This window comes from Taudactylus pleione, unplaced genomic scaffold, assembly GCF_031769625.1.
Source record: "Taudactylus pleione unplaced genomic scaffold, aTauple2 ptg000289l, whole genome shotgun sequence".
NCBI classification, from domain to species: Eukaryota; Metazoa; Chordata; class Amphibia; order Anura; family Myobatrachidae; genus Taudactylus; species Taudactylus pleione.
In genome coordinates this window covers 1,406,150-1,433,308 of record NW_028284691.1, presented here as the reverse complement: position 1 = coordinate 1,433,308, position 27,159 = coordinate 1,406,150, and the positions used below count along the sequence as shown (strand labels likewise).

Genomic DNA, 27,159 nt, shown 5'->3' with positions numbered 1-27,159 from the left:
TTATTTTTTGTTTCTAACGCTTCTGCGCTGGTGTTATGTTTTGCTGTATGCGATATCCAACATCTCCTGGCAGCAACATATATCCCTGATCCCCACCACTGTGACTATTATGCTTTAAGCATCTACTCCCATTTCACTACAACATTGTTAATTCAAATCACAGCACAGATCAGACAGAGAACAATGTGTTTATTATATGGACTTTGTATACATCAGTCATAATGGATAATTTAAAGATTCACAGAATCCATGTTACACAATACCACTCTATATACAGTGACCATTGTCTTTTTCAAGTCTGTCAATAGCCTCAAAAACTCCTGGTACAAGCCACCATCTCTGTGCAGCCATCCAACCTAGAAACACGCGTTCCATGTAATATAGATCACACAGTAACCAGAGTCCCATTATTTTCTCAGTTAAAATCTGTATTAAAGTCGTAAGCATCATCAGCATCTTCTCCCAGTTTGTCAAAACTCACTGATCTTTTAGCAGTTTCCTTAGTCAAATCTAAACAAAAAAGTAAAATAGAAAACAGCAATTAGTTATTTCTCAGTTGGCGTTTTATTCATTTATTACACTATTATAGGATTCTCCATTATTGTGCAGTACCGGTACTCCCTAGCGAGACATTTCTAATAGAGAACTCAGAGCAAAATAGTTTTAATCAGGGAATTTTAACAAGGGGAAAACAAGTCACAGGACAGAAAATAACTTAGTAAGTTTGCAGGCTTTATGCAATTCATACAAAAATTCACAAAAAACACAAAATAGATTATATTCATATAGGAGGCACTCCAATTTCAACACATCATTTGCAAAGGTTAACCAGTTACCTTGCACGGCCGCATCCTATGCAACCATGCCATCCAGCTGAACCCCTCATTTTTTATGGAAGAAATACATTCTGCACATGCTCCAGCATCCCGACAACAATCCTGAAAGAGCGCCCCAGAATGGCGTGCGAATAGCACTCTGGGGCGCATGTCCCTCACCAAAAGTGTGAGGAAAGGAAGATCGTTCTCCTCCAAGCACTAGTATGCTGATCTCTATGTGTGCGCAGAGCAGCTGCACAGGGAGGACGGACAATCAGTTCCTCCTGCTCCACAGGCAATAAGGTGAGGGGGTGGAGCTATGCCGCTGGAGAAGGGGTGGGATATGTCCAACAAAAGGGATTTTTTTTTTGCTTGCGTGGGAATATTAATATACTTATATAAAGTGACATTGTACCAATATAGGTGGGGGGCCACTGACTCTGGGGGCTCTGCCAATGGGATCTATTACCATTAGGGGGGGGGGGGGGGCGACACTGCTATGGATCTGTTACTGTTGGGGAGGATGGGAAGTGATTATAATATGAGATATGGTAAGAACTTACCCTTGTTATCTCTATTTCTACGAAGTCCATAGGGTTCCACAGGATACCTTGGGTATAGGTGTGACGTCAGTCGCAGGGCACCAAAGAGTTAAGCTTTCAGCCTCCCAGGATGCACTAGGTCCCCCTCCTATACCCCGCCCCCGAGCCAAGGCACCTCAGTTAGTTACCAAGCCATAGGCCGGAGGAGGAGAAGGAAGAGAGAGAACAAAGATCTGGACACATACAAGAATCACATTCTCACCAGAGGGAGACGGAAAACCGGTGACCAGAGCAAAGCCCATCTGCAGCACAGGTGCGACAGGGCGGGAGTCCTGTGGAACCCTATGGACTTCGTAGAAATAGAGATAACAAGGGTAAGTTCTTACCATATCTCATATTTTCTACTTCAGGGTCCATAGGGTATCCACAGGATACCTTGGGGATGTCCCAAAGCAGTATCCTTTAAGGGTGGGGACGCTCCTGTGCAGAAAGGAGAATCCGCCGCCCGAAGGAAGCATCCTGAGAGGCGAAGGTGTCAAACCTGTAATACCTCACGAAGGTATGGACAGAAGACCACGTAGCAGCCTTGCAGATCTGAACTGCCGAGGCACCACGTCGAGCTGCCCACGAAGGACCCACAGACCTAGTGGAATGAGCCTTCAGAGAAGGAGGGACCGGTAGGCCTTCATGAAGATAAGCTTCAGAAATAGCCATACGGATCCAGGCTGCCAAAGTTTGCTTTGAAGCAGGCCAACCCTTTTTACGGAAGCCAAAGAGGACAAACAAAGCGTCCGACTTCCTAAACGAAGAAGTGCGGTCAACATAAGTCCTTAAGGCCCGCACAACATCCAAAGAGGCCTCACCCACGGAAAGACCCGGTGAGTTAAAGGCCGGAACAACTATTTCCTCGTTAATATGAAACTGGGAAACAACTTTGGGAAGAAACTCGGGCCGAGTGCGGAGCACTGCCCTGTTCCCATAAAAAACCAAGAAAGGGGGTCTACAAGAAAGAGCCCCTAACTCAGAAACACGTCTGGCCGAAGCAATGGCCAGAAGGAAAACAGTCTTAGCTGTTAGCCATTTAAGATCCACTGAGCCCAGTGGTTCAAACGGCGGTCCTTGGAGAGCCCTCAGGACCACAGCCAAATCCCAAGGCGCCACAGGTGGAACAAAGGGCGGCTGAATGCGGAGAACACCCTGCATAAAGGTGCGCACATCCGGGATTGTAGCAATCCTACGGTGAAACCAGACAGATAGGGCCGAAACCTGTACCTTCAAAGAAGCAAGGCGAAGCCCATGACCTAGTCCCGCTTGCAGGAAGGCGAGAATCCGAGACAGACGAAACTCCCGCGGTGCATAACCTCTCGGTCGACACCACTGGAAGAACGTATGCCACACGCGATGGTATATCCTCGCGGAAGACGGTTTCCGAGCTCGCAACATGGTACGCACCACAGAGCTGGAAAACCCCCGGGACCTCAGCATGGCCGTCTCAACAGCCACGCCGTCAAAGACAGCCGAGTCAGGTCCGGGTGAAGGCAAGGACCCTGAGACAGAAGGTCCGGTCGTAGCGGCAACCGCAGAGGAATGTCCACGGACAGACCCTGAAGGTCTGAGAACCAGTGCCGTCTGGGCCACGCGGGAGCTATCAACAGGAGCGTCCCTCCTTCCTGTTTGAATTTCCGGATTACCCGTGGAAGAAGGGAGACCGGAGGGAACAGGTATGCGAACCGGAACATCCACCGGACGGACAGAGCATCCACCAGAGACGCCCCTTCGTCTCTTGTGCGAGACCCGTACACCGGCAACTTGTTGTTGTGCCGGGACGCCATGAGGTCGATTTCTGGAAGACCCCACCTGTCCACCAGTAGTTGAAAAACGTCCGGGTGCAGGGACCATTCCCCCGGATGAACGTCCTGGCGACTTAGAAAGTCCGCCTCCCAATTGAGCACTCCCGGGATGAAGACCGCTGATATGGCCGGAAGATTGCGCTCCGCCCAAACCAGGATCCGAGAGACCTCTACGAGAGCCGCCCGACTGCGAGTTCCTCCTTGCCTGTTTATGTAGGCCACGGTGGTAGCGTTGTCCGACTGGACCTGCACCGGGCGACCCTGGAGAAACCGCTGTGCCTGCTGGAGAGCATTGAAGACCGCACGGAGTTCCAAGATATTTATTGGAAGCTCCGCTTCTGTCGGCGTCCACCTGCCCTGGAACAAGTGTGGACCCGAAACTGCTCCCCAGCCCCGAAGACTGGCGTCCGTTGTCAACAGGACCCAATTTGGAACCCAGAACGGACGTCCCTTGTTGAGGTGGGTCGTCTGTAACCACCACGTAAGGGACAGGCGAACCTCCTGGGTGAGCACAATCGTCTGGGACTTCAGAGACTGAGTCAGCCCGTTCCACTTGGACAGGATCAGGTGCTGCAGAGGTCTGGAGTGAAACTGGGCGTATTCCACCATGTCGAACACCGACACCATGGAGCCCAGTAACCTCATCGCCGAGTGTAAAGACACCCGGCGGCTGTGCAGACAACTGCGCACCCTTGACTGTAAAGCAGAGATCTTGTCCTCCGTCACGAAGATCCTTTGCTGTCCCGAGTCCAATAAGGCTCCAAGATGCAGAATCCTCCGAGACGGGATTAGAGTGGACTTCTGCCAGTTGATTAGCCAGCCGTGCCGTTGCAGCAGTGCAATGGTCAGGTCCAAGTGGCGTAACAGGAGCTCTGGAGATCCTGCCACCAATAACAGGTCGTCCAAATACGGCAACATGCGGACTCCCTGCAGCCGCAGAGAAGCCGCCATGACCGCCATCACCTTGGTGAAAACACGTGGTGCTGTTGCCAGGCCAAAAGGTAACGCCCGAAACTGGAAGTGGTCGCTGCTGATTGCAAACCTGAGGAACTGTTGATGGCGCCAAAGAATAGGGACATGCAGGTAAGCGTCCTGTATGTCCAATGACACCAAGTAGTCCCCAGGTTCCAGCGCCAGAATGATGGACCGTAGGGTCTCCATCCGAAACTTCGGGACCCGCAAAGACTTGTTGAGTGCTTTGAGGTTGAGAATCGGACGATATGACCCATTGGGTTTCTGTACCAAAAATAGATTTGAATAGAAACCCTGGCCCCTCTGGGAGAATGGAACCGCCACTATAACTCCAGCCTGGAGCATAGTGTGCAATACCTTCCGCAGCTCCGTAGCCTTGTTCCGGTCTGATGGGAGACCCGTGGTGAAGAAGCGAGCCGGGGGTCTGTGCCGGAAGGAGAGGGCGTATCCGTGGGAAACCACCTCCAGAACCCAAGTGTCTGTCGTAGTGGTCGACCAACACTGGGCGAACTGTAGCAGGCGGCCTCCCACCCTGGGATCCCCCAAAGGGAGGCCCGGACCGTCAGGCCGCAGGCTTGTCATCTGGCTTGGGGGCCGGACGTCTGGTACTCCATGCCTGCTTCCGGGGCTTGACCGATTTCTTAGGGCCAGCCTGTCGAGGAAACGACTGTGGTTTGGGCCTGCCCTGGGCCCTAGATGACCGAAAGGACGATGGTCCCGAACCAGAAGGAGCAGCGGCCGACGGGAGACAGGCAGATTTGGCTGCCGCCAGCGTGGCCACAATCTTATCCAGATCCGGACCGAAGAGAACTTCTCCGGTAAACGGCAACGCTTCCAGACCTTTCTTGGAATCTGCGTCCGCCTTCCAGGATCGCAGCCACAAGGTGCGACGAGCAGCTACCGCTGCTGAAGAAATTCTAGACACCAGAGTACTAATGTCTAGAGCCGCCTCGTTGATGTAGGTGGCCGAATCACGGAGATTGCCAATCAACTCCGCCTGATCGGCCGGACAGTCGGATTCAAAAGAAGCCTCTAATGAATCCGCCCAGCGCTCCATCGCTCTGGCAACCCAGCAAATGGCCATAGCCGGCCGTGCTGCCCCCCCTGCAAGGGAATAAGCGGACTTCAGGCAGATTTCTACCTTGCGGTCCGTAGCATCCTTAAGGGAGGACATGGATGGCATCGGCAATGTGGCACTACGGACAAGACGGGTCACGTGAGAATCCACCTGTGGAGGGGATTCCCACTTCGCAAAATAATTATCCGCGAACGGATAAGCCACCGCCAGTCGTCTCTGCGGCTGGTATCTTTTGCCAGGTTGTTTCCACGCCTCCTCTAAATGGTCCACCAACTGACCCGAAAGAGGAAAGACTGTGGCATCGCCCTTCACATCTTTGAAAAAGGCATACTTAGATTTAGCCGCTGGGGGTACTTCGTCCTCAATCACCAAGGCTGTGCGGACCGCCCGAATAAGTCCAGGAATATATACTTTGGACTTAGCATCAGCGTCCTTAGTATGGAGAGGTTCCTGATCGTAAGGATCCAGAATCTCCCCATCATCAGACGTCCCTTCGTCATCCTCATAAGGAGCGGACAGAGACGCCACCGGCCTTTTATGAGACCGCATCACAGACTCCCCTTGCAACACATCCGACAAGTGCTGTACAGAACTCGTCAGGGAGTTAACCCACGCTGGCTCCTGAGAACCCGGGAGCGGGGAAATAGGGAGACTGTGGGGTACCACCAATTGTCGTGGGAACCCCTGCATGGGTGACGACACCACAGACTGCTGGGACAAACCCATCGGAGTAAACGCGGGCTGCGGAGCTAACTGGCCCACTAAAGCTGTTAACGCCTGAGCGAAACAAGCCCAGGGCGGCTCCTGTACCGGTGCTGTAACCGTAATAGGCCGCGCCATGGACAAACACTGCCGGCAAAGGCCCTCCGCGCTACCCTCCCCCTCCGCTAACGGTACTTTGCACGTGGTACACTGTAGCCGGAGGGGAAAATCACTTTCGGACATGATGGCACCACGTATGTGACCTCTCTCACCAATTAAGTATTAAATAGGCGAGAGACCACCCTGCAGCACCGCACCGCAAGGGCTTTAGCAGAAAGAACAGGGACAGTAATAAAGCTGACAGTTTAGAGAAGAAAAGATTACAGGCAGCAGCGCTAGCACAGTCACATACAATGCAGAAAAATAACAATTCCTGCACTAACAGCGCTGATCACTCAACTACACAGACACAGGGCCTGGTAGGACACAGCGCTGCATACACAGACCTGACCACAGCGGAGGAGAGGTATGCGGGGGGACCCAGACCACGATGCTTCCTTCCAGCGCTTCCAGCAGCGTTCACCATGCGTTCTGGAGAAGATGGCCGCCGAGGAGCAGAGAGGAGGCTGGCCTGGGGGAGGAGCGCTGCCACAGGACCAGTCGGCAGCATGCAGAGAGGGCTGTGTGCAGCGGGGGAGGCGCCGGCTGTGAGACAGGGAAGGCGCGCTCCCCTGGCATGCATTTAACCCCTGGGACGCCGCAGCGCTACCGCTCTGCTGCGGTCCGCTGTCCCAGGGGGTAGTGGAAGCGCAGGTTGGTCGCCTGGCTCCACGCTGCAGCCAGTCCCCAGGGAGCCCCCTGCCTGGGGACTTAGGACCATGTGATCAGCGGGGACCCACCGCGGGACCCCGCTGCTTACCTCTGTCCCCCTTGAATCCGGCCATGGTCCGGAGCATCTGGGGTCACCGCTAGCTGTGACCCCAGACGCCCACCAGCATCCCCGGATCAGTACCGGCGTTCTGGTACCGGCGGGGTGTAGGGAAGACAGCATGGACGTCAGGACTGACTGTCCATGCTGTTCATCCAGTTGTGCAGCCACAGCTGCATGAAGAATAAGCTTCAGGGGCTCTTCTAGCCCCCACTCCAACAGGTGCACCCGACTCCGGCCGGGCACCAAACTAAACTGAGGTGCCTTGGCTCGGGGGCGGGGTATAAGAGGGGGACCTAGTGCATCCTGGGAGGCTGAAAGCTTAACTCTTTGGTGCCCTGCGACTGACGTCACACCTATACCCAAGGTATCCTGTGGATACCCTATGGACCCTGAAGTAGAAACACCCCTTAGAGATAGAATTTAAAATAAAAAATTTGAAAGACATTCCAAGCTTAATTAAATAAAAAAATAATTTCTGGTTATTGGGAAGACAAAAAAAAACTCAGTTTAGTGGTTAATGGCCCATATTTCATCTGTCACAAAAAACATCTTGTGTTCCCCATTAAATAGGCTTATTTAATAATGAATTGCTGGAGCTAAACATGCTATATTGGTCAAATTTTAAATTAAACAATCCTGTGTTATTAATAAGAGTACTGAATCCACTCTCTCTCCTTACATTAGATAATGGCTCAGGTAGATGGTAACAACTCTTCAAGTTAGACAAAATTCTATCTAGCTATATTGTGGAAGAGGGAGACTTTACTGTAGATACCAGTGTGAAAGCTTGTACTTCACTATACATGGAAAATGTACATTACAACACTGGATATCTAATATTCAGTCATTGACTGTACACCTATTTGTGCTCTCAAAGTTAATTTGTTTGCATTGGATACACACCAGTTTGTTCAGCCAAAGTTTCGGGCATCTGACTAGTCATTTCCTGAAAGACAAAAAGGATTTTTATTTTTTTTTTAGACAAGCAATATACATTTTACAATGTGGCCAGTTAAGCTGCACTACCAGGATTGTGTAGCTAGATGGCGTTAGAGTTCTATCCTAGACACTATTCTGGCTGCTAGAACCACAACATAATGGAAATTATTGTTAGAGATGAACAAGAAATTCACTTTACCCTTCCTCTCAAACTACAGTGATTATCTACAAATAGCTATGATTGTTTTATTTACATAAAGTGTCAGATTTAAGAGTACGGAATTACAAGATAAAGAGCCATAAAAAAAAGTTAGTTCAATACATAAACTGTAGTGCCAGGCAAAAATGTTATTTTTGTGATGTCACACTTTAATCTTCACCACCATGACAAGTCTCATTTACAATATTTAGCAACTTAATGGCTTCAATTGTACAGAAGTCCATTGAAGGTTGCCAGTAGTACCCCAACCTGCACCAGTCTTTTTCCCCTAAAATGGGAGAAACTTACCCTGGATGTACACAGAGTTCCCTATGAAGTGGGGACAAGACACCATATGTCCAGTGCACTTGGTGTACTCAGAATAAGAGCTGTTAAATGCCAACGTCACTGTAATGGCTGCAACATTTACCACTTTCTTACCTCTTCACCATCATCCATCTTCTCCTGCTCCTCTTCATCGGCTTCCTTCTCATCCTCGGACTCTTCGTGTTCCTGCTCTGTTATTTCCGTTTCATCAATGATACCATTGGTCAGATGAGAGAGGTGGAACACAATGCTGCTGGCAGGACTTGGGCTTTTCAAGGCTTTGGCAAAAGGAAAAATACAAAATGCCATTATTTCTAGTTAACCTTAAACTGCCCAAGTTAACTGAAATTCACAATCTACAGTATATGAAAAACTTGGAACCGGAGCCTAACCTGTACCTCTGGCTTGCTCTCAACCAACATGTACTTCTGACCTGGGTTCCTCCATAGGTGACGCCCTCAACCCGAGCTACGACCCAAATGTCTAACTGCCGCTAGCCAGAAACATGATCACAGGGCAGCAAATCCCCCCTTAAACACCTCTACGGTAACACTCAGTGTTCAGCAATAAGTGTGGTAAGGAAACAAAAGCTTACCTTTCACTGTGCTCAGATTGCTCTCCTCTAGGAGCTGACGGTTAATTCCTTTCTGCATTGCGCCCGTTTGCAAGTTACTGATATGAGATTTGAAATGTGCTGGCGGAGGAGTATGGTAACTAAGTCTGGCTCTATAAAACAAACAAACAAAAAAAATCAGGATAAAACACAATGAGTTGGAGTAGATTACAGCCAGTGCAATTCCACAGGCTATAAATAGAAGCCTTGCTGTGTAGATCTTAAATTAAGATTTTGTTTATACATCTTCAATCAACCCTAATGGATAGAGAATTCCCCAAGACACAAAACCCAATATTTAAATAAGGTCTCCTCACCCCATCCAGTCGTTCATAAACACAAAGGCTGCTCCCTGTACATCCGGCACACCACCCTTCTTCAGCTGACCGCGTCTGCGAGCAAGTAGATCTAAAAACTCCAGGGAATTTCTGAAGTCTGGCAGATTGTACTGCAACATGATCTGATGAACAAACCCCCCAAAAAAACATACATGTAAGTGCTTAAGAGGCAACAACCTGTGCAAGACGTGTTCATGGGCACAAGTTTACACAAATGAGATCAGAGTTGGATCTGACAGTCATCAAATACATCAGACTGCTTGAAATTCTCCTCATTTCTGCACACTCAAAGCTATTTTAAATGTTATATTTCAGTTCCTGCACAAAATATGCAGTCAAAATAAATCCATATACAAGATGATAGTCAAAATCAAATAGGGCACTTAACCTAAACATAAAACAATTACAAGAAAATGAAAGTCAACTTAAAAATCAGAATGGTCTCATTGTTCCAGTTTACAGGAGACACAAACCACTGGCGGAAATCTAAGCTGTATGGAGCCGGCTACATACCTGCTGTTTATTGGTGTTTTTTAAGACAATTTTAACAGCAGTCAACGCATCATCCTCTTCTCGTGGAAACACACTTCTCATTAGGATAGTCACAGGGGGATTATTGGGAGAAACAACCAAACTGGGACTGTCAATCATCTTGAGCCGTGGGTCAATATTGACATCTTGCTGGATTCTGAGGGAAAGTTATTAAGTTTATAGTCCCCATGTTCACAAAAGTAAATCAAGGACATAAAAATGTACACAAGGTTCAGAGTTGGATTGAACGGACCCTCCATGGTATTGTCAGCTCCAGTCTCTCATCACACACCACTGCTTAAAGTTTAGCCCTTAGGACACACTAATGCTGGGTACACACTCACAAGACGAAACAGCTGACCAGTAGTTGCGCCAACTGAGTGTCAAATTAGCTATACACTTACCAACAGGCCGCTCAAAACATCTGGCCAGACATAACTGGGTGGGCATTTAAATTTGCCCATCCAGTTGTGAAGTCAGTGTCGAAAACCCCTGGTGCCAGTGTCGCCCATTCACAGCCCGACGTACAGATTTATCTTAAAGATAAATCAGCATCGGCTGTGCTGCAGGGCCAACCTAAACTGTGAACAATGTTGTTCACACATATCAGGTGTACACACCTGCCACCGATATATTGTTATAAGTGCGAACCCAGCTTAAAGATGGCCACACTCCTAAATATTATCATCTTTCCAACCACTTGGCTGGTTGGAATGAAAATCTAGTAAAATCTTTGAGAGCAGCCAACCATTTGCTCCTAAACACCCGAAAATGGACAGAATGTCAGTTTAGACAATTTTTTTAAATTAAAATTTAAACAACCTGTCTGAATGGCCATTTTTGTCCGTTACCTGGTGTTTAGGAGCAAATGGCTGGTTATAGTTTGCTTCATGCTGGTTGGAAGCATAATCTGTAGGTGGCCAGCTTTAGCGCATGTTTTCCAGGTCTCCTCACAGCAATCAAGTAAAATTAGCACCATCTGTGGATGTGTTCGACCTGTGCTCCAGCAAGGAGATAGATGTGTCCATATACATTTTACCTCCGTGCGCTACAATTAGTGTTAAACATAAGTGAGCAAAGTCACTCTGTAGTGCAGTGTCTTTCCATGCGACTTACCCTAAAATGTGTCTTAGTCGCACAACAACGTAGGACACACAAGCAGCTTCTGCTGATTAAAATCATATGTGGCATGCCTATATTCTGTGTGACTGCGGGTGTATCTGCATGCAATAGGCTACAATACAGTATCAGCAGCTGCAACACTAACGTAGCATTTCTCATGCAGATACAGCCGCAGACAGAACATAGGCATGCTGCACATCATTTTAATCAGCAGAAGCTGCCTGTCTGTCCTATTCACAACGCTGTGTGAATAAGATGCATTTTAAGATAAAGTTACATGATAAAGATGCTCGGGCCTACCGAGCCACAGCATGGCATGTCTAGAAGGGCTGTTTAACACGCAAGGAAGATGTATGTGGACATGTCTGTAGAATAACATGCACGGTTTGCGTTCCGAGGACTGGAATAGGACAGCTGCTATAGACTACAGCACTTACCTTGTAGTGCCTTTTAATGCTCCCACATTGCACACACGGCACTGCTTCAAGCTGTTAATTAAACTGCTTTTTCCCACATTTGAAAAACCTAGTAAGAAAAAATAAATAAAAAAATTAAATATCTGTTTATTGCCTCATTAATGATATATACAAAACAATTGATGTGTTACAGCTTAAAGAGGCAAAAGTCTTCAGGATAATGTAGACAAAAGTTCAGAGTTGGATCTGAGTCATCAGATGCATCAGACTGCTTCAAATTCTCCTCATCTCTTCATCTATACATTATCAAATACTAATTGTAAGTTTTATATTTAAGGCCCTTCATAAAACACTCATACCTACTAAGCCGACTTTAATTCCTTCGTTTGCTGATGGACAGAGATCATGTAGGATCCGTAGTAGAGAGTTTTTTCCATAGCACACAGTCCCTTTGGATACATCAATACAACCGGGTCTCACCTTCTGAATACCTCCTGGCTTTAATGTTACAATAATGCAAAATATACCAGTTAGTGACCTCATAGGATTACAGAACAGCAATTTACAGCACACTCCAGTGGCCCCACAGCTACAGACCCTTACACTGACCCACGGAACTGGCATGTGCTCATCTCAGAGTTGGATCTTGTGCTCATCAAAGAGTCAGATTCGATTCTCATCATACATAGCACGACAGCAAAGATATGAGACTATGAAATGCCAAATTAAATTGTTATTTTATTTACTAATAAGCCCTTCTCAATTACGCTCACTAATCGCATAAAGTTCAGGAACAAGGCTAGCCAGCCTCAGAAACAGCTACAAATAAAGTCACCACAATTACCAGCTGAAGAAATGCCATCTATACGTTCAAATGAACATGCTGTGAGGTATTGCCCAGAGGCAGAAATACCTTCCCAGGAATAGAGATCTAAATGGAGGTATGGTAAAAAATGGCGTCACTTCCTGAAACATTCAGGGGTTAAAGGTGGAACCTAAAAGGTGCTAGAATTTTCCAGTATAATATGTAGAACCCTATACAGAATGGGGGATATACCTTTGCTGGTCATTTTAATACCAAAACTATGGGAAACAAAGCAGTTATTTTGTAGAAGGGGTATAGGCCGACAGCTCCTTGCAAAGGCACAGATTGCAAGACATTGTTGCATGCAAAGGCAGTAAAGTTAAAATTAAAGCAAAAAGGTGACAATATATTTAGCTTTTTTATTCAAATCTAGTCGTCACTAAAAACACTGCACGGTTTATGTAAGCAACAAATACAAGACCTTGTCTGATTGTGACACCCAAACAATGAAGCAACGCTGAATATCTGGATTGCTACAATGTCAATTATAGCAAGAGCCAGGTGGATCTGGAGAAGCACAAGTACCACACAATTCACCTACTTACAGAACTCAGTGAATACTGGAACCAGGCATTTGGTGGGTGGGTGACACCATCATTAGCAAACACCATTTGGGGACAAGGCTGGTGGTGAGCCAGTGACTAATGACTTTTACATAGTCATTAATATGGTGAAAATTATTAATGGAAAGTGATGTGTAACACCCCAATAGGAAAATTTACCAGGTTCTTCTCTTGCACTTGTGTGGCACACTTAAAGGCGATGGTTGGAAGCTCCTTGTTAAGTAAGCGCAGCCACTTCTCAACGTTGTCTTTGGGAACTAGATCTGGAACAAAGACACCTTTTATTTAAATGGAGTGGTAAAGACTTGGAGATGAATCAATAGAATTTTATAAAGCCCAAGAACACCAAGTACAGTTTTTCAGCTCTCACTTCAGTATAAAGACCAATCATTTAAGAACCCAATTCTATGTTACGTGATGATCAGGCAGAGCAGATCAGAGTTGGATCTGAGTCTTCAGGCTTATATCAGACTCAATTACATTCTCCTCATATCGCTCCCTGATAAATCACAATATAGGTAGTAAGTCACATTTATACCATAGGAAAAAAATATAATTACCTGTTTTATTGAGCACAAGTAAGAGTTTTTTGTTTGGAGATTGGAGTACGGCCTGCTCAGCTTGCAGACATCGACTGCCCAATGGATCTCTGGCGTCCAGAACTTCCAGGACAACATCAGATGCGTCAATCACCTGTCCGAAAATAATACACTCAGATAAATGTAGAACATGTTACTGGACCATAGCTAGGTCTTTATTTGCCTTTCCTAGTACTCATACTATAGTTGTGTTTTAACTAACAATTCCATCACGGGATGATTTTTCATAGATGAAGATCATTCTTCTTGTTTTATTACATATTTCTTATGCCTGCACCTACCTTGTTCACTTCACTGCAAATAAATCTGGAGGAATTTCTAGCGGGAGGCTTTTTTGGCTTTGGTTTTGGAATGTCTTTCTTTTCCTTGGAGAAAGATCAACAAATAGCGTTAAAAACAAGTTTAGAAGGTTTCTGCAGCAATATGCTAAGAAAAAAACAAAAAAAGATTTACATAATGTAGGTAAATTAAACTAATTATAGATATCATATTCTAACACCATTCGTTTGCTACAGGGGATAACATTCACGGTGGAAATGTGAAGAGATCAAGGGACAGATTTAATAATATGCGAGCTGCCGTCATAATCGCAATTGCGGTATTTGATTTCTGCTCACACTTTCATATGTTGTGAGAAGAAAATCAGCGAGTCAGCACCAGAAGCCATATTGGTGGCAGGTAACTGATTTGTCTCAAAAGACTGCACCAGGCAAATGCAAATCACTTCCTTTAACCTTCAGTGTTATGGATGAGTGGGACCACCCTCAGCATATAGCTGTATACAAAAATAGATTCCCACTAGTCTTCAGCACTCAGATCACACTGAATAAAAACAAACTACACCTGTCCATTACCTCATACTGTTATGCCTCCCCAGCCACTACACACAGAACCTTCTCAAGAACTAGGGATGGGAAGGAAACTAAAACTGCCCCGTCTCACTATTCCAGGCCCCTAGAAACTCCAGGGCTGCACTGTGTGAAAGTAGAAAATACCATGTTTTAATGGGTGCCTACTTGATATTGTCTGGTGATCAGTATGATAAATCCTAGAGACAAAACATCCTAGATCAAATAAAGACAGCGGCACCCTCATTTGATGCCAAGTTGTGTAGTTTTCAGAATAGCATGCCTCGTCGGGCTACCATTTTATTCCTTTACAACGTCTGCAAAAAAGAAATAAAAAAATTGCTAGTGCAGATAATGCAAACCTATGTGTAAACAGCCTTATTTTGTATTACGGTGTATTGATACCACTGCAGGAAGCACATTTGCTTTTACCATAAGGAAATTACTGGAGATTTTCAAAAATTTTAAAAAGCGGCCGCAGTTTTTTTCCAGGCCAGGTTCCGTTGTGCTTTGTATACAGCAGAATTTCCTAAACTCGGTCATTACAGTCCACGTTTTAAGGATGTCCAAGCTTGAATCTAGATGGTTAAATCAAACTGACTGAGGTACTAATTGTGTCACATGTTGAAGCAGGAATATCCTAAAAACCTGGACTGTAAAGGCGAAGTTTGGGAACCTCTGGTATACAGATTTAGTCGCACACAGATATACAACTGACGCATAGCAAATTAATCAGTGCAGTCTCATGAAGCAGGCTGATACATTTGTAGGCAAAAAAGACATTTGGTGCAAGCTGAGTCACATGGGACTTGGCGGCTCACTCGCGCCAGGCGTTTCGCTTGGCGTATTGAGGCTAGGTGTATGAGGACACATCTGTATAACCATCCTACAATGTGCAAAGACAGACTCAGCAAAACAGTGAGAAAAGTCTTAGCAATGAAAGGATACCAAGCCAACATAGGGATTAACGAGTGGTTGGGGTAATAAACAATGACGGACAGCTGAGGAGCCATAACACACAAGGGGTGTTCTATTATAAACAAAAACCCAATAGTCTATTCATAATAAAGCCCACCTGCCATAATTATATTTTAACCAGTTCCTAATGTTACCTTTACTGCCTTTTTTTTCTTTTCAGGTTTATCTGCCTTTTTGTCTTCTAATTTTCTTTTCTTTGCAACTTCCTTTTGTCTTTCAAGTTTCTGCTGCCGTTTTAATTCTTCTCTCTTGAAGAAAATAGGATACAGGTAAGTAATAAGCCAGCAGCTAGCAAATAATATATACCAAACCCAGGCACATTGCTCCAAAGATCGTAAGAGTGGGGGGATTGCCGATAGAAATTACCTTTTGCTTTCGCTGTTCTGCTTCTCGCAGAATGTCTTCCTTGAAAGGGGCATCATTGGGAATGCTGATATCTCTCTTTGGCTTTCTATGACCAGATTTCTTTGCTTCCTTGGCAACTTTCCGCTTGTGTTCTCTGACCTAAGAAGAAACATTTATAACCATTAGCAATAAAACAGACTCACTTTAATGGACTTTAATTGCCGGGGGCGATTTGGGAGGGTTTCATACAGCTTGGTGCTCTACTAAAGTTGTCCACTGGTATCACCAGATGCAAAGCGACCCCGACCGACCTTTTCAGTGGCACTCTGAATTAAGCTCTCCCTTAAAAATGCATCATACATGGATCTGTGCAGAGGTAAATTTGACACCATAAATCTTCCTTCACCAGTTTGTTGATTGTGTCACATTACATGGAATTACACTCAATTAATTGTGTCATTCCTGTGAACTTTGTCTATTCTTCAACTGTGCAATCATCCTCCCAATATACTTTTACAGATGACTAAACACAAGTTCCATGTGACTGGTAAATGGATAATTATGAAGAAAACATTAGATGTAGACTCTCTAAAGGCCCCCATACATCAACAATTGATTGCAGCAATCGTGCAATTTGCAATCGATTGTGTATAAAAATCTTTCCCTTTTTCAATCGATTATGGCAATTCTGCAATTGATTGAAAAAGGGAAAGATTTTTATACACAATCGATTGCTGATGTATGGGGGCCTTTAGATAAGTCAATACCACAATACCTGTATCTATATAAACATACCTTTTTCTGGATTTTAAACCGTTTGCTACATGTCAGCCGCTTACTAGCTTTTCGCAACTCTGTAAAAGTCAATCAGAAAAAAAGTATTAACTTTTGTTACCAGATGTGAGGCTTGGAGCTTTCATGAGGTTACTGAAAAGCAAAGAACTCCCCTGCCCCACATACTTCAAACAATTGTCAAGACAAAATAATCTTACAGAAAATGTACCATCCATCTAACCCATGTACTAAGTAAATGCACAGGATTTGTCTGTACACGCCTACACAAGAGATGTTAATAAAGCTCATCAACAGAATGATGAAAAAAAAAAAAAAAACAATCTTGCACTTTTATTGGAGACTCAGAGCAGTATCCAATCAGCCTCAAATATTGTTCGGGCACTAATTGACCCCAGTGATTGGCGAAAAACAAGTATTGTTCGCAGATTATCCCCGATTTATCCCAATGTTTTTTTCACCCTATCTTATTATTTTGGTCGAAATAATAGGATAGTTCTACCGAAAACACATAGGAGCCATAAGCTCGCGGCCGTATGTGTTTTCACCTTTTTTAGGCAAAAAAAATGTCAATTAGCGTGGATTCTTTTTCGGAACACATCAGGTCCCAGAAAAATAAAAAACCCTGATAAGTGCCCGCGTCAAGCCGACTTCGGGGCTAATTGGATAGCCCCGGGCGAGGTAATTAGCAGCGGTAATTCACCACGGCTAATTGGATACCCCCCATTGAATCACATATATAGGATGAATTAAATTAGAAGTGTTTTATGAGCATCGCATATATTGCACAAATCTATTAGAAATGACAATTCGCAGTACTCACGGCGAAATAGTGAGTCTTTTCTGCAAAATGCAACCTGGGAGAAGTGCATGAAAAAGTGGGGAAACCATCCTGGACTCCAAAAGGAGTGACAACTGAGATAGCAGGACCATAGAAGGCCATTAGTTACCATAAGGAAATTGCTGGAGATTTTCAAAAATTTTAAAGTGACTTCTTATTAATGGTTGAAAAATGGTAACAAGGAAGGTTTTTATTTTTTTTTTAGCAACTTATCGTCTTTTCTGCATTTTGGGGTACAGGAAAAGGTCTATACTGTAGTTATTTCTCAGTGTTTTTATACAAGTTTGTAAAAAGTTGGAAAACTTACCTCTTATCTGCAAGTTCTAAAAACCCCTCTCCCATAATTAACACTTCCACATTTACAAATTTACACACCTATCCCACATCATTTTATCCCATAACAAAAAAAAAAAAAGCTTGCAAAAGCCAAATGACACCTAATTTAAATTGACCCCCATGAGCCTCAAATTAAAGGCTAAGATTTTTTTTTCACAATACTTGTGAGTGCACCCCTGATATCTCTGTATTGTAGTAATTGGACTTCTTTTCCCATTAGATTTATTACTCCACCTCTTGCTTTATACAACTGAAGCCATTCACCTTCTCTCGCTAGCACTGCGGCCGGCTTTACTGAGGGGAGATGAGACTGGGAATGTGCTGTATTACTGATATGTAAGCACTAACCACAACCGGGAAAGCTCTACATCGCAGAGGCTGCATTACCAATTACACCTTTAGGAAGCGCTTTGCTGTATTGGGAGATAGTAAAGAAATATGCCAGTGCTAAAATTAACCATATTTTACATGGTACCAGCTACGTGGTAGTATTAATGCCATATATGTATGAAAAACAGAGAGACTTGTTATCGGCACTAACAATTAATACACCGCAAATATGTGTGTATCTAGAAAATAAAAGCATGGGGATTTTGTTCACATTTTGATCAAAACATTTAAGCTTGCAGCCTGTCATCAAGGGACTCCAATTCTCTGCAAGGGGAAGGGTACGGTACCCTGACGGTCAGAATCCTCACAGGATTAGAATACGACACTGTCGGTATGCTACCCCTCCTCCTCTTCGATGCCTAGCCTTAAACCCCTCCCCCCATAGCGCCTAAACATAACTCTCCCTGTACATAGTGTCTATCCCTCACAATAACCCCAGTATTTACTTTTGGGATTCCGGCGCCGGGATTCTGATTGCCAGAAATGTCTATTTTAACCGCATCCCCTCTGCAAGTCACTATACTAGTACTGAATCGGTATGAATGACCGCCGTCCGTCAGTTGAAATCCCGACGCCGGCAGCCCGATGGGTGAAGGTCCTGATAGCGGAGGTAAGTAGGCTATCCCTACCCCTTCCCTCCCCCCTAACCTCCTCTCCCCCTAGAGCCTAAACCTAACTCACCCCAGGGGTGCTTAAACCTAACCCCCCTCCTTTCCCTAGCCTAACCCTAAACCTCTCCCAGGGGGTTGGGGGGTGTCTAACCCTAATGCTGGGCTTACAGTCTACAATTATCTGTCAGATATCTGTCTGGTGGGATGGTAAATCTTATCCATTTTCTAGTGTTTGGGAGCAAATTTCTATTGTTATTGGCTCCCATACATTACCAGGTTTTCATTCCAACCAGCCAGATTGAACAGTTATCTGACAGATAATTGTATAGTGTATGCCCAGCATTAGTCCTCCCGGGAGTCCCTAAACCTAACCCCCCTACCACAGCTAAGAGGTCCCGACGCCCGGCTTACCTTCGTTGAGTATGCCAGGAGTCGGGATTTCGGCGGGTGGATAATGATAGGCGTCGGGATTTCGACACCTATCATTAGTCCCATGCCAGGATTTGACAGTCAGGAAGCCGGCGGTCGGCATTTCAACCGCCGGCTTCATGACTACATACCACTAGTACATATTTCCCAACACCATTAAATTGCAGTTATATGCACTTACCTCTCGAGTACAGAGGGTAACATCTTATCTAGTGCATTAACTACAATATAATGATGTGCTGCGTATATGCACTAGTGCAGACAAATTGGGGTCCCTTGACGACAGCTTAAATGTTTTGATCAAAACGTGAACAAAATCCCAATGCTTTGGTTTGCACACAGATTTGCAGTATATTAATGTTAGTACCGATGGCAAAGGTTTTTGTTTCGTATTGGAGATAGTATAATACATACTGCATGATAGTAATGTGAGAACCACACTACAGTAAGCATTTTGAAGTTGCTTAATACAGTGCAGTTTACTGTATTCTTGGCCCTAACATTGTAAATCTCACTTTTCAGACATTAATATATGGGATTTACTTATTAATTACCAGTTATGTAGTGTTCACTCTAGCTCCGGCGGCAGGCAGGGCGTCGGAGCTAGAGAGGGCAACCTTGCGCGCGCCTCCGAAAAGGGGGCATGGTCATGAAAAGGGGGCATGTCTATAAGACGCGTCCCCTTTTCGTCATACTTGGGGGCGTGCCCGGCACTTGCGGACACGCTGAGCAGCCAAGCGCTGCAGAAAGGGAGAATAGATGCCGGGCGCATGCGCTGCAGAAAGGGAGAATAGATGCCGGGCGCATGCGCCCGGCGTCTATTCTCCGGCGGTGACCGGGTCACCGCACATTTCTCCACCCGCGGGACACTGCGTCCGGCGGGTGAAGACGGCTCCCGCAGGCTGTGAGGGCAGGGTGCTTTTTGCCGACCTCCTGGAGGGCAGGGTGCTTTTTGCCCCCCAGAAGGAGGGCAGGGCGTCCCGCCCCACTAAAACAGCCTAGCGGGAACACTATTATTTATATAGTGCGCACACATCCCACAGAGAATATTTGGCCATTCACATCAGTCCGTACCCCAGTGGAGCTTAAGGTGGCCATACACGGCACGATACAGGTGCTATATCGTGCAGTGTACCTGATATCGTGCTGCACGGTCCCGCAAAATCGTATATCGCATGCCCAGATCTTCCCGCGGGTTCATCTGATCTAGGATGCGATGTACGAGCCCATTCAGATGGAGGAGCCGGCATATTGTGCGGTCAGTGGGAACCACACAATTGCCAGCACGATCCATCTGCTGACGGATCGGCAGTCGCACTACACCGTGCATCGCACAGTGTATGGCCACCTTTACAATCTATATTCGCTAACACACACACACTAGGGTTAATTATTATTTGGAGCCAATTCACTTACCTTTATATTTTGTAATGTGGGAGGAAACTACACAAGTACAGGGAGAATATACAAACACCACCGTAATGGTGCGTACACACTGTACAATTAAAATAGACAATATGAACGATATCGTTCACATCGTGCATTTTTCAGTGCCCAACAACCTGCAATGTGCGGGCACGTATGGTCGATATAAACCATGGCACGTGCATGTAGGCCAACCGGGTCGATATCGGCCAGGTTACTATAGGGACCTGCGATCGTTGATCACGGATCGCTATAGTCTTTGGCGACTTGGTGGTGTGCTGAATGATCGATATCGACCGTCCAGCACACCCGGGAGATCGAACAACGATATCGTTATCATTCGTCTTATCTGTGCGCACCATTATTGCCATAGTGGGAATTAACAGTGCAGAGGTAGTAATGCTAACCATTACACGGTCTGTGCTGCCCACTCAATGTGGATATATCTGCAAATAGGGATTAGTATTTAGCCCATATTGAAATGTTTTATACATCTCATTGCACCAACCAGGTTCTTAGATAAAATATTGCTGCTTAGCTTATTTTGGATATAAGAAACCACTTGAGATTTCTGTAACCTATACAATAGCGCAGAATGACCTGTGCTAGCTATACACATATAATATACAGGAGGTAGGGAGCACGTAATGACCTGTGCTAGCTATACACATATAATGTACAGGAGGTAGGGAGCACGTAATGACCTGTGCTAGCTATACACATATAATGTACAGGAGGTAGGGAGCACGTAATGACCTGTGCTAGCTATACACATATAATATACAGGAGGTAGGGAGCACGTAATGACCTGTGCTAGCTATACACATATAATATACAGGAGGTAGGGAGCACGTAATGACCTGTGCTAGCTATACACATAATATACAGGAGGTAGGGAGCACGTAATGACCTGTGCTAGCTATACACATATAATATACAGGAGGTAGGGAGCACGTAATGACCTGTGCTAGCTATACACATATAATGTACAGGAGGTAGGGAGCACGTAATGACCTGTGCTAGCTATACACATATAATGTACAGGAGGTAGGGAGCACGTAATGACCTGTGCTAGCTATACACATATAATGTACAGGAGGTAGGGAGCACGTAATGACCTGTGCTAGCTATACACATATAATATACAGGAGGTAGGGAGCACGTAATGACCTGTGCTAGCTATACACATATAATATACAGGAGGTAGGGAGCACGTAATGACCTGTGCTAGCTATACACATATAATGTACAGGAGGTAGGGAGCACGTAATGACCTGTGCTAGCTATACACATATAATGTACAGGAGGTAGGGAGCACGTAATGACCTGTGCTAGCTATACACATATAATGTACAGGAGGTAGGGAGCACGTAATGACCTGTGCTAGCTATACACATATAATATACAGGAGGTAGGGAGCACGTAATGACCTGTGCTAGCTATACACATATAATGTACAGGAGGTAGGGAGCACGTAATGACCTGTGCTAGCTATACACATATAATGTACAGGAGGTAGGGAGCACGTAATGACCTGTGCTAGCTATACACATATAATATACAGGAGGTAGGGAGCACGTAATGACCTGTGCTAGCTATACACATATAATGTACAGGAGGTAGGGAGCACGTAATGACCTGTGCTAGCTATACACATATAATGTACAGGAGGTAGGGAGCACGTAATGACCTGTGCTAGCTATACACATATAATATACAGGAGGTAGGGAGCACGTAATGACCTGTGCTAGCTATACACATATAATATACAGGAGGTAGGGAGCACGTAATGACCTGTGCTAGCTATACACATATAATGTACAGGAGGTAGGGAGCACGTAATGACCTGTGCTAGCTATACACATATAATGTACAGGAGGTAGGGAGCACGTAATGACCTGTGCTAGCTATACACATATAATGTACAGGAGGTAGGGAGCACGTAATGACCTGTGCTAGCTATACACATAATATACAGGAGGTAGGGAGCACGTAATGACCTGTGCTAGCTATACACATATAATATACAGGAGGTAGGGAGCACGTAATGACCTGTGCTAGCTATACACATATAATATACAGGAGGTAGGGAGCACGTAATGACCTGTGCTAGCTATACACATAATGTACAGGAGGTAGGGAGCACGTAATGACCTGTGCTAGCTATACACATATAATATACAGGAGGTAGGGAGCACGTAATGACCTGTGCTAGCTATACACATATAATGTACAGGAGGTAGGGAGCACGTAATGACCTGTGCTAGCTATACACATAATATACAGGAGGTAGGGAGCACGTAATGACCTGTGCTAGCTATACACATATAATGTACAGGAGGTAGGGAGCACGTAATGACCTGTGCTAGCTATACACATATAATGTACAGGAGGTAGGGAGCACGTAATGACCTGTGCTAGCTATACACATATAATGTACAGGAGGTAGGGAGCACGTAATGACCTGTGCTAGCTATACACATATAATGTACAGGAGGTAGGGAGCACGTAATGACCTGTGCTAGCTATACACATATAATGTACAGGAGGTAGGGAGCACGTAATGACCTGTGCTAGCTATACACATATAATGTACAGGAGGTAGGGAGCACGTAATGACCTGTGCTAGCTATACACATATAATGTACAGGAGGTAGGGAGCACGTAATGACCTGTGCTAGCTATACACATATAATGTACAGGAGGTAGGGAGCACGTAATGACCTGTGCTAGCTATACACATATAATGTACAGGAGGTAGGGAGCACGTAATGACCTGTGCTAGCTATACACATATAATGTACAGGAGGTAGGGAGCACGTAATGACCTGTGCTAGCTATACACATATAATGTACAGGAGGTAGGGAGCACGTAATGACCTGTGCTAGCTATACACATATAATGTACAGGAGGTAGGGAGCACGTAATGACCTGTGCTAGCTATACACATATAATGTACAGGAGGTAGGGAGCACGTAATGACCTGTGCTAGCTATACACATATAATATACAGGAGGTAGGGAGCACGTAATGACCTGTGCTAGCTATACACATATAATATACAGGAGGTAGGGAGCACGTAATGACCTGTGCTAGCTATACACATAATATACAGGAGGTAGGGAGCACGTAATGACCTGTGCTAGCTATACACATATAATGTACAGGAGGTAGGGAGCACGTAATGACCTGTGCTAGCTATACACATAATATACAGGAGGTAGGGAGCACGTAATGACCTGTGCTAGCTATACACATATAATATACAGGAGGTAGGGAGCACGTAATGACCTGTGCTAGCTATACACATATAATGTACAGGAGGTAGGGAGCACGTAATGACCTGTGCTAGCTATACACATATAATGTACAGGAGGTAGGGAGCACGTAATGACCTGTGCTAGCTATACACATATAATGTACAGGAGGTAGGGAGCACGTAATGACCTGTGCTAGCTATACACATATAATGTACAGGAGGTAGGGAGCACGTAATGACCTGTGCTAGCTATACACATATAATGTACAGGAGGTAGGGAGCACGTAATGACCTGTGCTAGCTATACACATATAATGTACAGGAGGTAGGGAGCACGTAATGACCTGTGCTAGCTATACACATATAATGTACAGGAGGTAGGGAGCACGTAATGACCTGTGCTAGCTATACACATATAATGTACAGGAGGTAGGGAGCACGTAATGACCTGTGCTAGCTATACACATATAATATACAGGAGGTAGGGAGCACGTAATGACCTGTGCTAGCTATACACATATAATGTACAGGAGGTAGGGAGCACGTAATGACCTGTGCTAGCTATACACATATAATGTACAGGAGGTAGGGAGCACGTAATGACCTGTGCTAGCTATACACATATAATGTACAGGAGGTAGGGAGCACGTAATGACCTGTGCTAGCTATACACATATAATGTACAGGAGGTAGGGAGCACGTAATGACCTGTGCTAGCTATACACATATAATGTACAGGAGGTAGGGAGCACGTAATGACCTGTGCTAGCTATACACATATAATGTACAGGAGGTAGGGAGCACGTAATGACCTGTGCTAGCTATACACATATAATGTACAGGAGGTAGGGAGCACGTAATGACCTGTGCTAGCTATACACATATAATATACAGGAGGTAGGGAGCACGTAATGACCTGTGCTAGCTATACACATATAATGTACAGGAGGTAGGGAGCACGTAATGACCTGTGCTAGCTATACACATATAATATACAGGAGGTAGGGAGCACGTAATGACCTGTGCTAGCTATACACATATAATATACAGGAGGTAGGGAGCACGTAATGACCTGTGCTAGCTATACACATATAATATACAGGAGGTAGGGAGCACGTAATGACCTGTGCTAGCTATACACATATAATGTACAGGAGGTAGGGAGCACGTAATGACCTGTGCTAGCTATACACATAATATACAGGAGGTAGGGAGCACGTAATGACCTGTGCTAGCTATACACATATAATATACAGGAGGTAGGGAGCACGTAATGACCTGTGCTAGCTATACACATATAATATACAGGAGGTAGGGAGCACGTAATGACCTGTGCTAGCTATACACATATAATATACAGGAGGTAGGGAGCACGTAATGACCTGTGCTAGCTATACACATATAATATACAGGAGGTAGGGAGCACGTAATGACCTGTGCTAGCTATACACATATAATATACAGGAGGTAGGGAGCACGTAATGACCTGTGCTAGCTATACACATATAATATACAGGAGGTAGGGAGCACGTAATGACCTGTGCTAGCTATACACATATAATATACAGGAGGTAGGGAGCACGTAATGACCTGTGCTAGCTATACACATATAATATACAGGAGGTAGGGAGCACGTAATGACCTGTGCTAGCTATACACATATAATATACAGGAGGTAGGGAGCACGTAATGACCTGTGCTAGCTATACACATATAATATACAGGAGGTAGGGAGCACGTAATGACCTGTGCTAGCTATACACATATAATATACAGGAGGTAGGGAGCACGTAATGACCTGTGCTAGCTATACACATATAATATACAGGAGGTAGGGAGCACGTAATGACCTGTGCTAGCTATACACATATAATATACAGGAGGTAGGGAGCACGTAATGACCTGTGCTAGCTATACACATATAATATACAGGAGGTAGGGAGCACGTAATGACCTGTGCTAGCTATACACATATAATATACAGGAGGTAGGGAGCACGTAATGACCTGTGCTAGCTATACACATATAATATACAGGAGGTAGGGAGCACGTAATGACCTGTGCTAGCTATACACATAATGTACAGGAGGTAGGGAGCACGTAATGACCTGTGCTAGCTATACACATAATATACAGGAGGTAGGGAGCACGTAATGACCTTTGCTAGCTATACACATAATGTACAGGAGGTAGGGAGCACGTAATGACCTGTGCTAGCTATACACATAATGTACAGAAGGTAGGGAGCACGTAATGACCTGTGCTAGCTATACACATAATATACAGGAGGTAGGGAGCGCGGTGTCACACCTGCTGGGGCTCTAGCACACACTGCCAGCCTGGAATACTACATACAATGCAGAGGATGTGGGTAGCACATGTATGTGCACATACACACACTTACAGGAGGGCTAGAGAACACATGGCCGGCGAACATGGCTAAACACGCTCTATTACACCGATGGCGGAGCACATGTATGTGCACATACTACCACGTATAGGGCGACTACAGGCCCGGCGCACACGTCTCACACAAGTGGAGTAGCCGGAGCACATGTAACTGCACAGACGTGCACACACCCGGAACATGTACAGGAAGACTACAGGGAATAGGACCCCGGGCACCGGCCTCACAACCGCTAGCACACCCATGTCTGAGCGGACTTACTCGGGCGCTTCATGTCTCCGCTCCCGTCTAGCCAGGAACACGTGAGAAAGGGCCGAGCGCGCTCCCGATCTCCCACGTCACATCCGTATCCTATAACCCAGGACCGCCCAGGCAGCAGCTAGTCCAGTCAAGGAGACTAGAAACTCCCTCCCACACACAGTCCTGACGGAGAGACTGGGCATAGCGGCTGCTCCGATACCACCTTGTAGCCCCACCCACCTTTTGGTCCGTGTAGTCCCGCCCCCAAGTTTGGTACCACCAGACTCATCCAGGAGCCGCTGTTGTGCTCGCGCAGGTAGCCCCGCCCATCTGTTAGTGCCTGCCTGTAGCCCCGCTCCTTAGTGCCTGTGCGTTGCTGCCCCCTGCTGTTCGGTCGTTGTGTTGCTCGCGGCCTGCTGCTCGGTGTTTCTAGCCAACAGCGCAGCTCATTGATCTGTATTTTGGGTCCAGGTACCGGCCGGTGCTTCGTGCAACCCTGGCGACTCCAGCGTGGCAGCGGCAGCGCCTGTCCGGATGGCGGCGGCGCTCGGTGAGTGTGGGGAACACCGGGACGGGCTGTGAGGGAAGTATGCTGCAACAGTTATCATCTTCCTTTGTTTGAGTGATTGGCCTCTACTTCTTTCTCGGTTTATTAATCTCCCCAGTGCCCCCATTACCCGACAGGACAGTCTCTGGCACCGCTATACTTTGTCACAGCCCTTCTGATAGCACTCCCATCCCTGGCACCCACCGTATCCCCTCATACATGGCACCCACCGGATCCCCCCCCCATCCCTGGCACCCACCGTATCCCCCCCCATCCCTGGCACCCACCGTATCCCCCCCCCCCCATCC

General features: G+C 45.8%; 2 protein-coding genes and 4 non-coding genes across 9 annotated transcripts in view; 1 reads left to right on the top strand and 5 right to left on the bottom strand.

Annotated features, from left to right (window-relative positions):
* Positions 1-172: 172 nt before the first annotated feature.
* GNL3 (G protein nucleolar 3) lies at positions 173-26,505 on the bottom strand. Its single transcript, XM_088482463.1, has 15 exons — positions 26,326-26,505; positions 16,369-16,427; positions 15,595-15,732; positions 15,363-15,476; positions 13,684-13,767; positions 13,364-13,496; positions 12,963-13,066; positions 11,735-11,873; positions 11,397-11,484; positions 9,820-9,994; positions 9,286-9,428; positions 8,951-9,081; positions 8,470-8,633; positions 7,794-7,836; positions 173-510 (listed from the first exon to the last, which is right to left on the bottom strand). Exons 1-15 carry the CDS (start codon positions 26,336-26,338, stop codon positions 416-418), a joined length of 1,623 nt encoding a protein of 540 aa, XP_088338589.1. The 5' UTR covers positions 26,339-26,505; the 3' UTR covers positions 173-415.
* LOC148511923 (small nucleolar RNA SNORD19) lies at positions 9,514-9,587 on the bottom strand. Its single transcript, XR_015880213.1, has one exon. It is a non-coding gene; the product is annotated as a small nucleolar RNA SNORD19 (small nucleolar RNA).
* LOC148511922 (small nucleolar RNA SNORD69) lies at positions 10,060-10,138 on the bottom strand. Its single transcript, XR_015880216.1, has one exon. It is a non-coding gene; the product is annotated as a small nucleolar RNA SNORD69 (small nucleolar RNA).
* On the bottom strand, positions 11,597-11,668 carry LOC148511921 (small nucleolar RNA SNORD19). Its single transcript, XR_015880214.1, has one exon. It is a non-coding gene; the product is annotated as a small nucleolar RNA SNORD19 (small nucleolar RNA).
* On the bottom strand, positions 13,228-13,297 carry LOC148511920 (small nucleolar RNA SNORD19). The gene has a single exon (XR_015880215.1). It is a non-coding gene; the product is annotated as a small nucleolar RNA SNORD19 (small nucleolar RNA).
* Positions 26,445-27,159, top strand: part of PBRM1 (polybromo 1) — a 110,832-nt gene continuing 110,117 nt past the window's right edge. For 2 of the 4 annotated variants that reach the window (XM_088482460.1, XM_088482459.1), the window contains exon 1: positions 26,445-26,854. The gene's annotated coding sequence lies outside the window, so the exon portion shown is untranslated. The remainder of the gene's footprint in view (positions 26,855-27,159) is intronic. The other 2 variants (XM_088482461.1, XM_088482462.1) reach the window with 2 other exon arrangements.

What these genes read in the sequence shown, in the direction of transcription:
- GNL3 (XM_088482463.1), bottom strand. An exon ending in AGAAAAAAAAGGCAGTAAAG is followed by an intron (nt 13,768 to 15,362) that starts GTAACATTAGGA and finishes TCTTTCTCCAAG; the next exon opens with GAAAAGAAAGACATTCCAAA. An exon ending in AAAACACCAATAAACAGCAG is followed by an intron (nt 9,429 to 9,819) that starts GTATGTAGCCGG and finishes TTTGTTCATCAG; the next exon opens with ATCATGTTGCAGTACAATCT.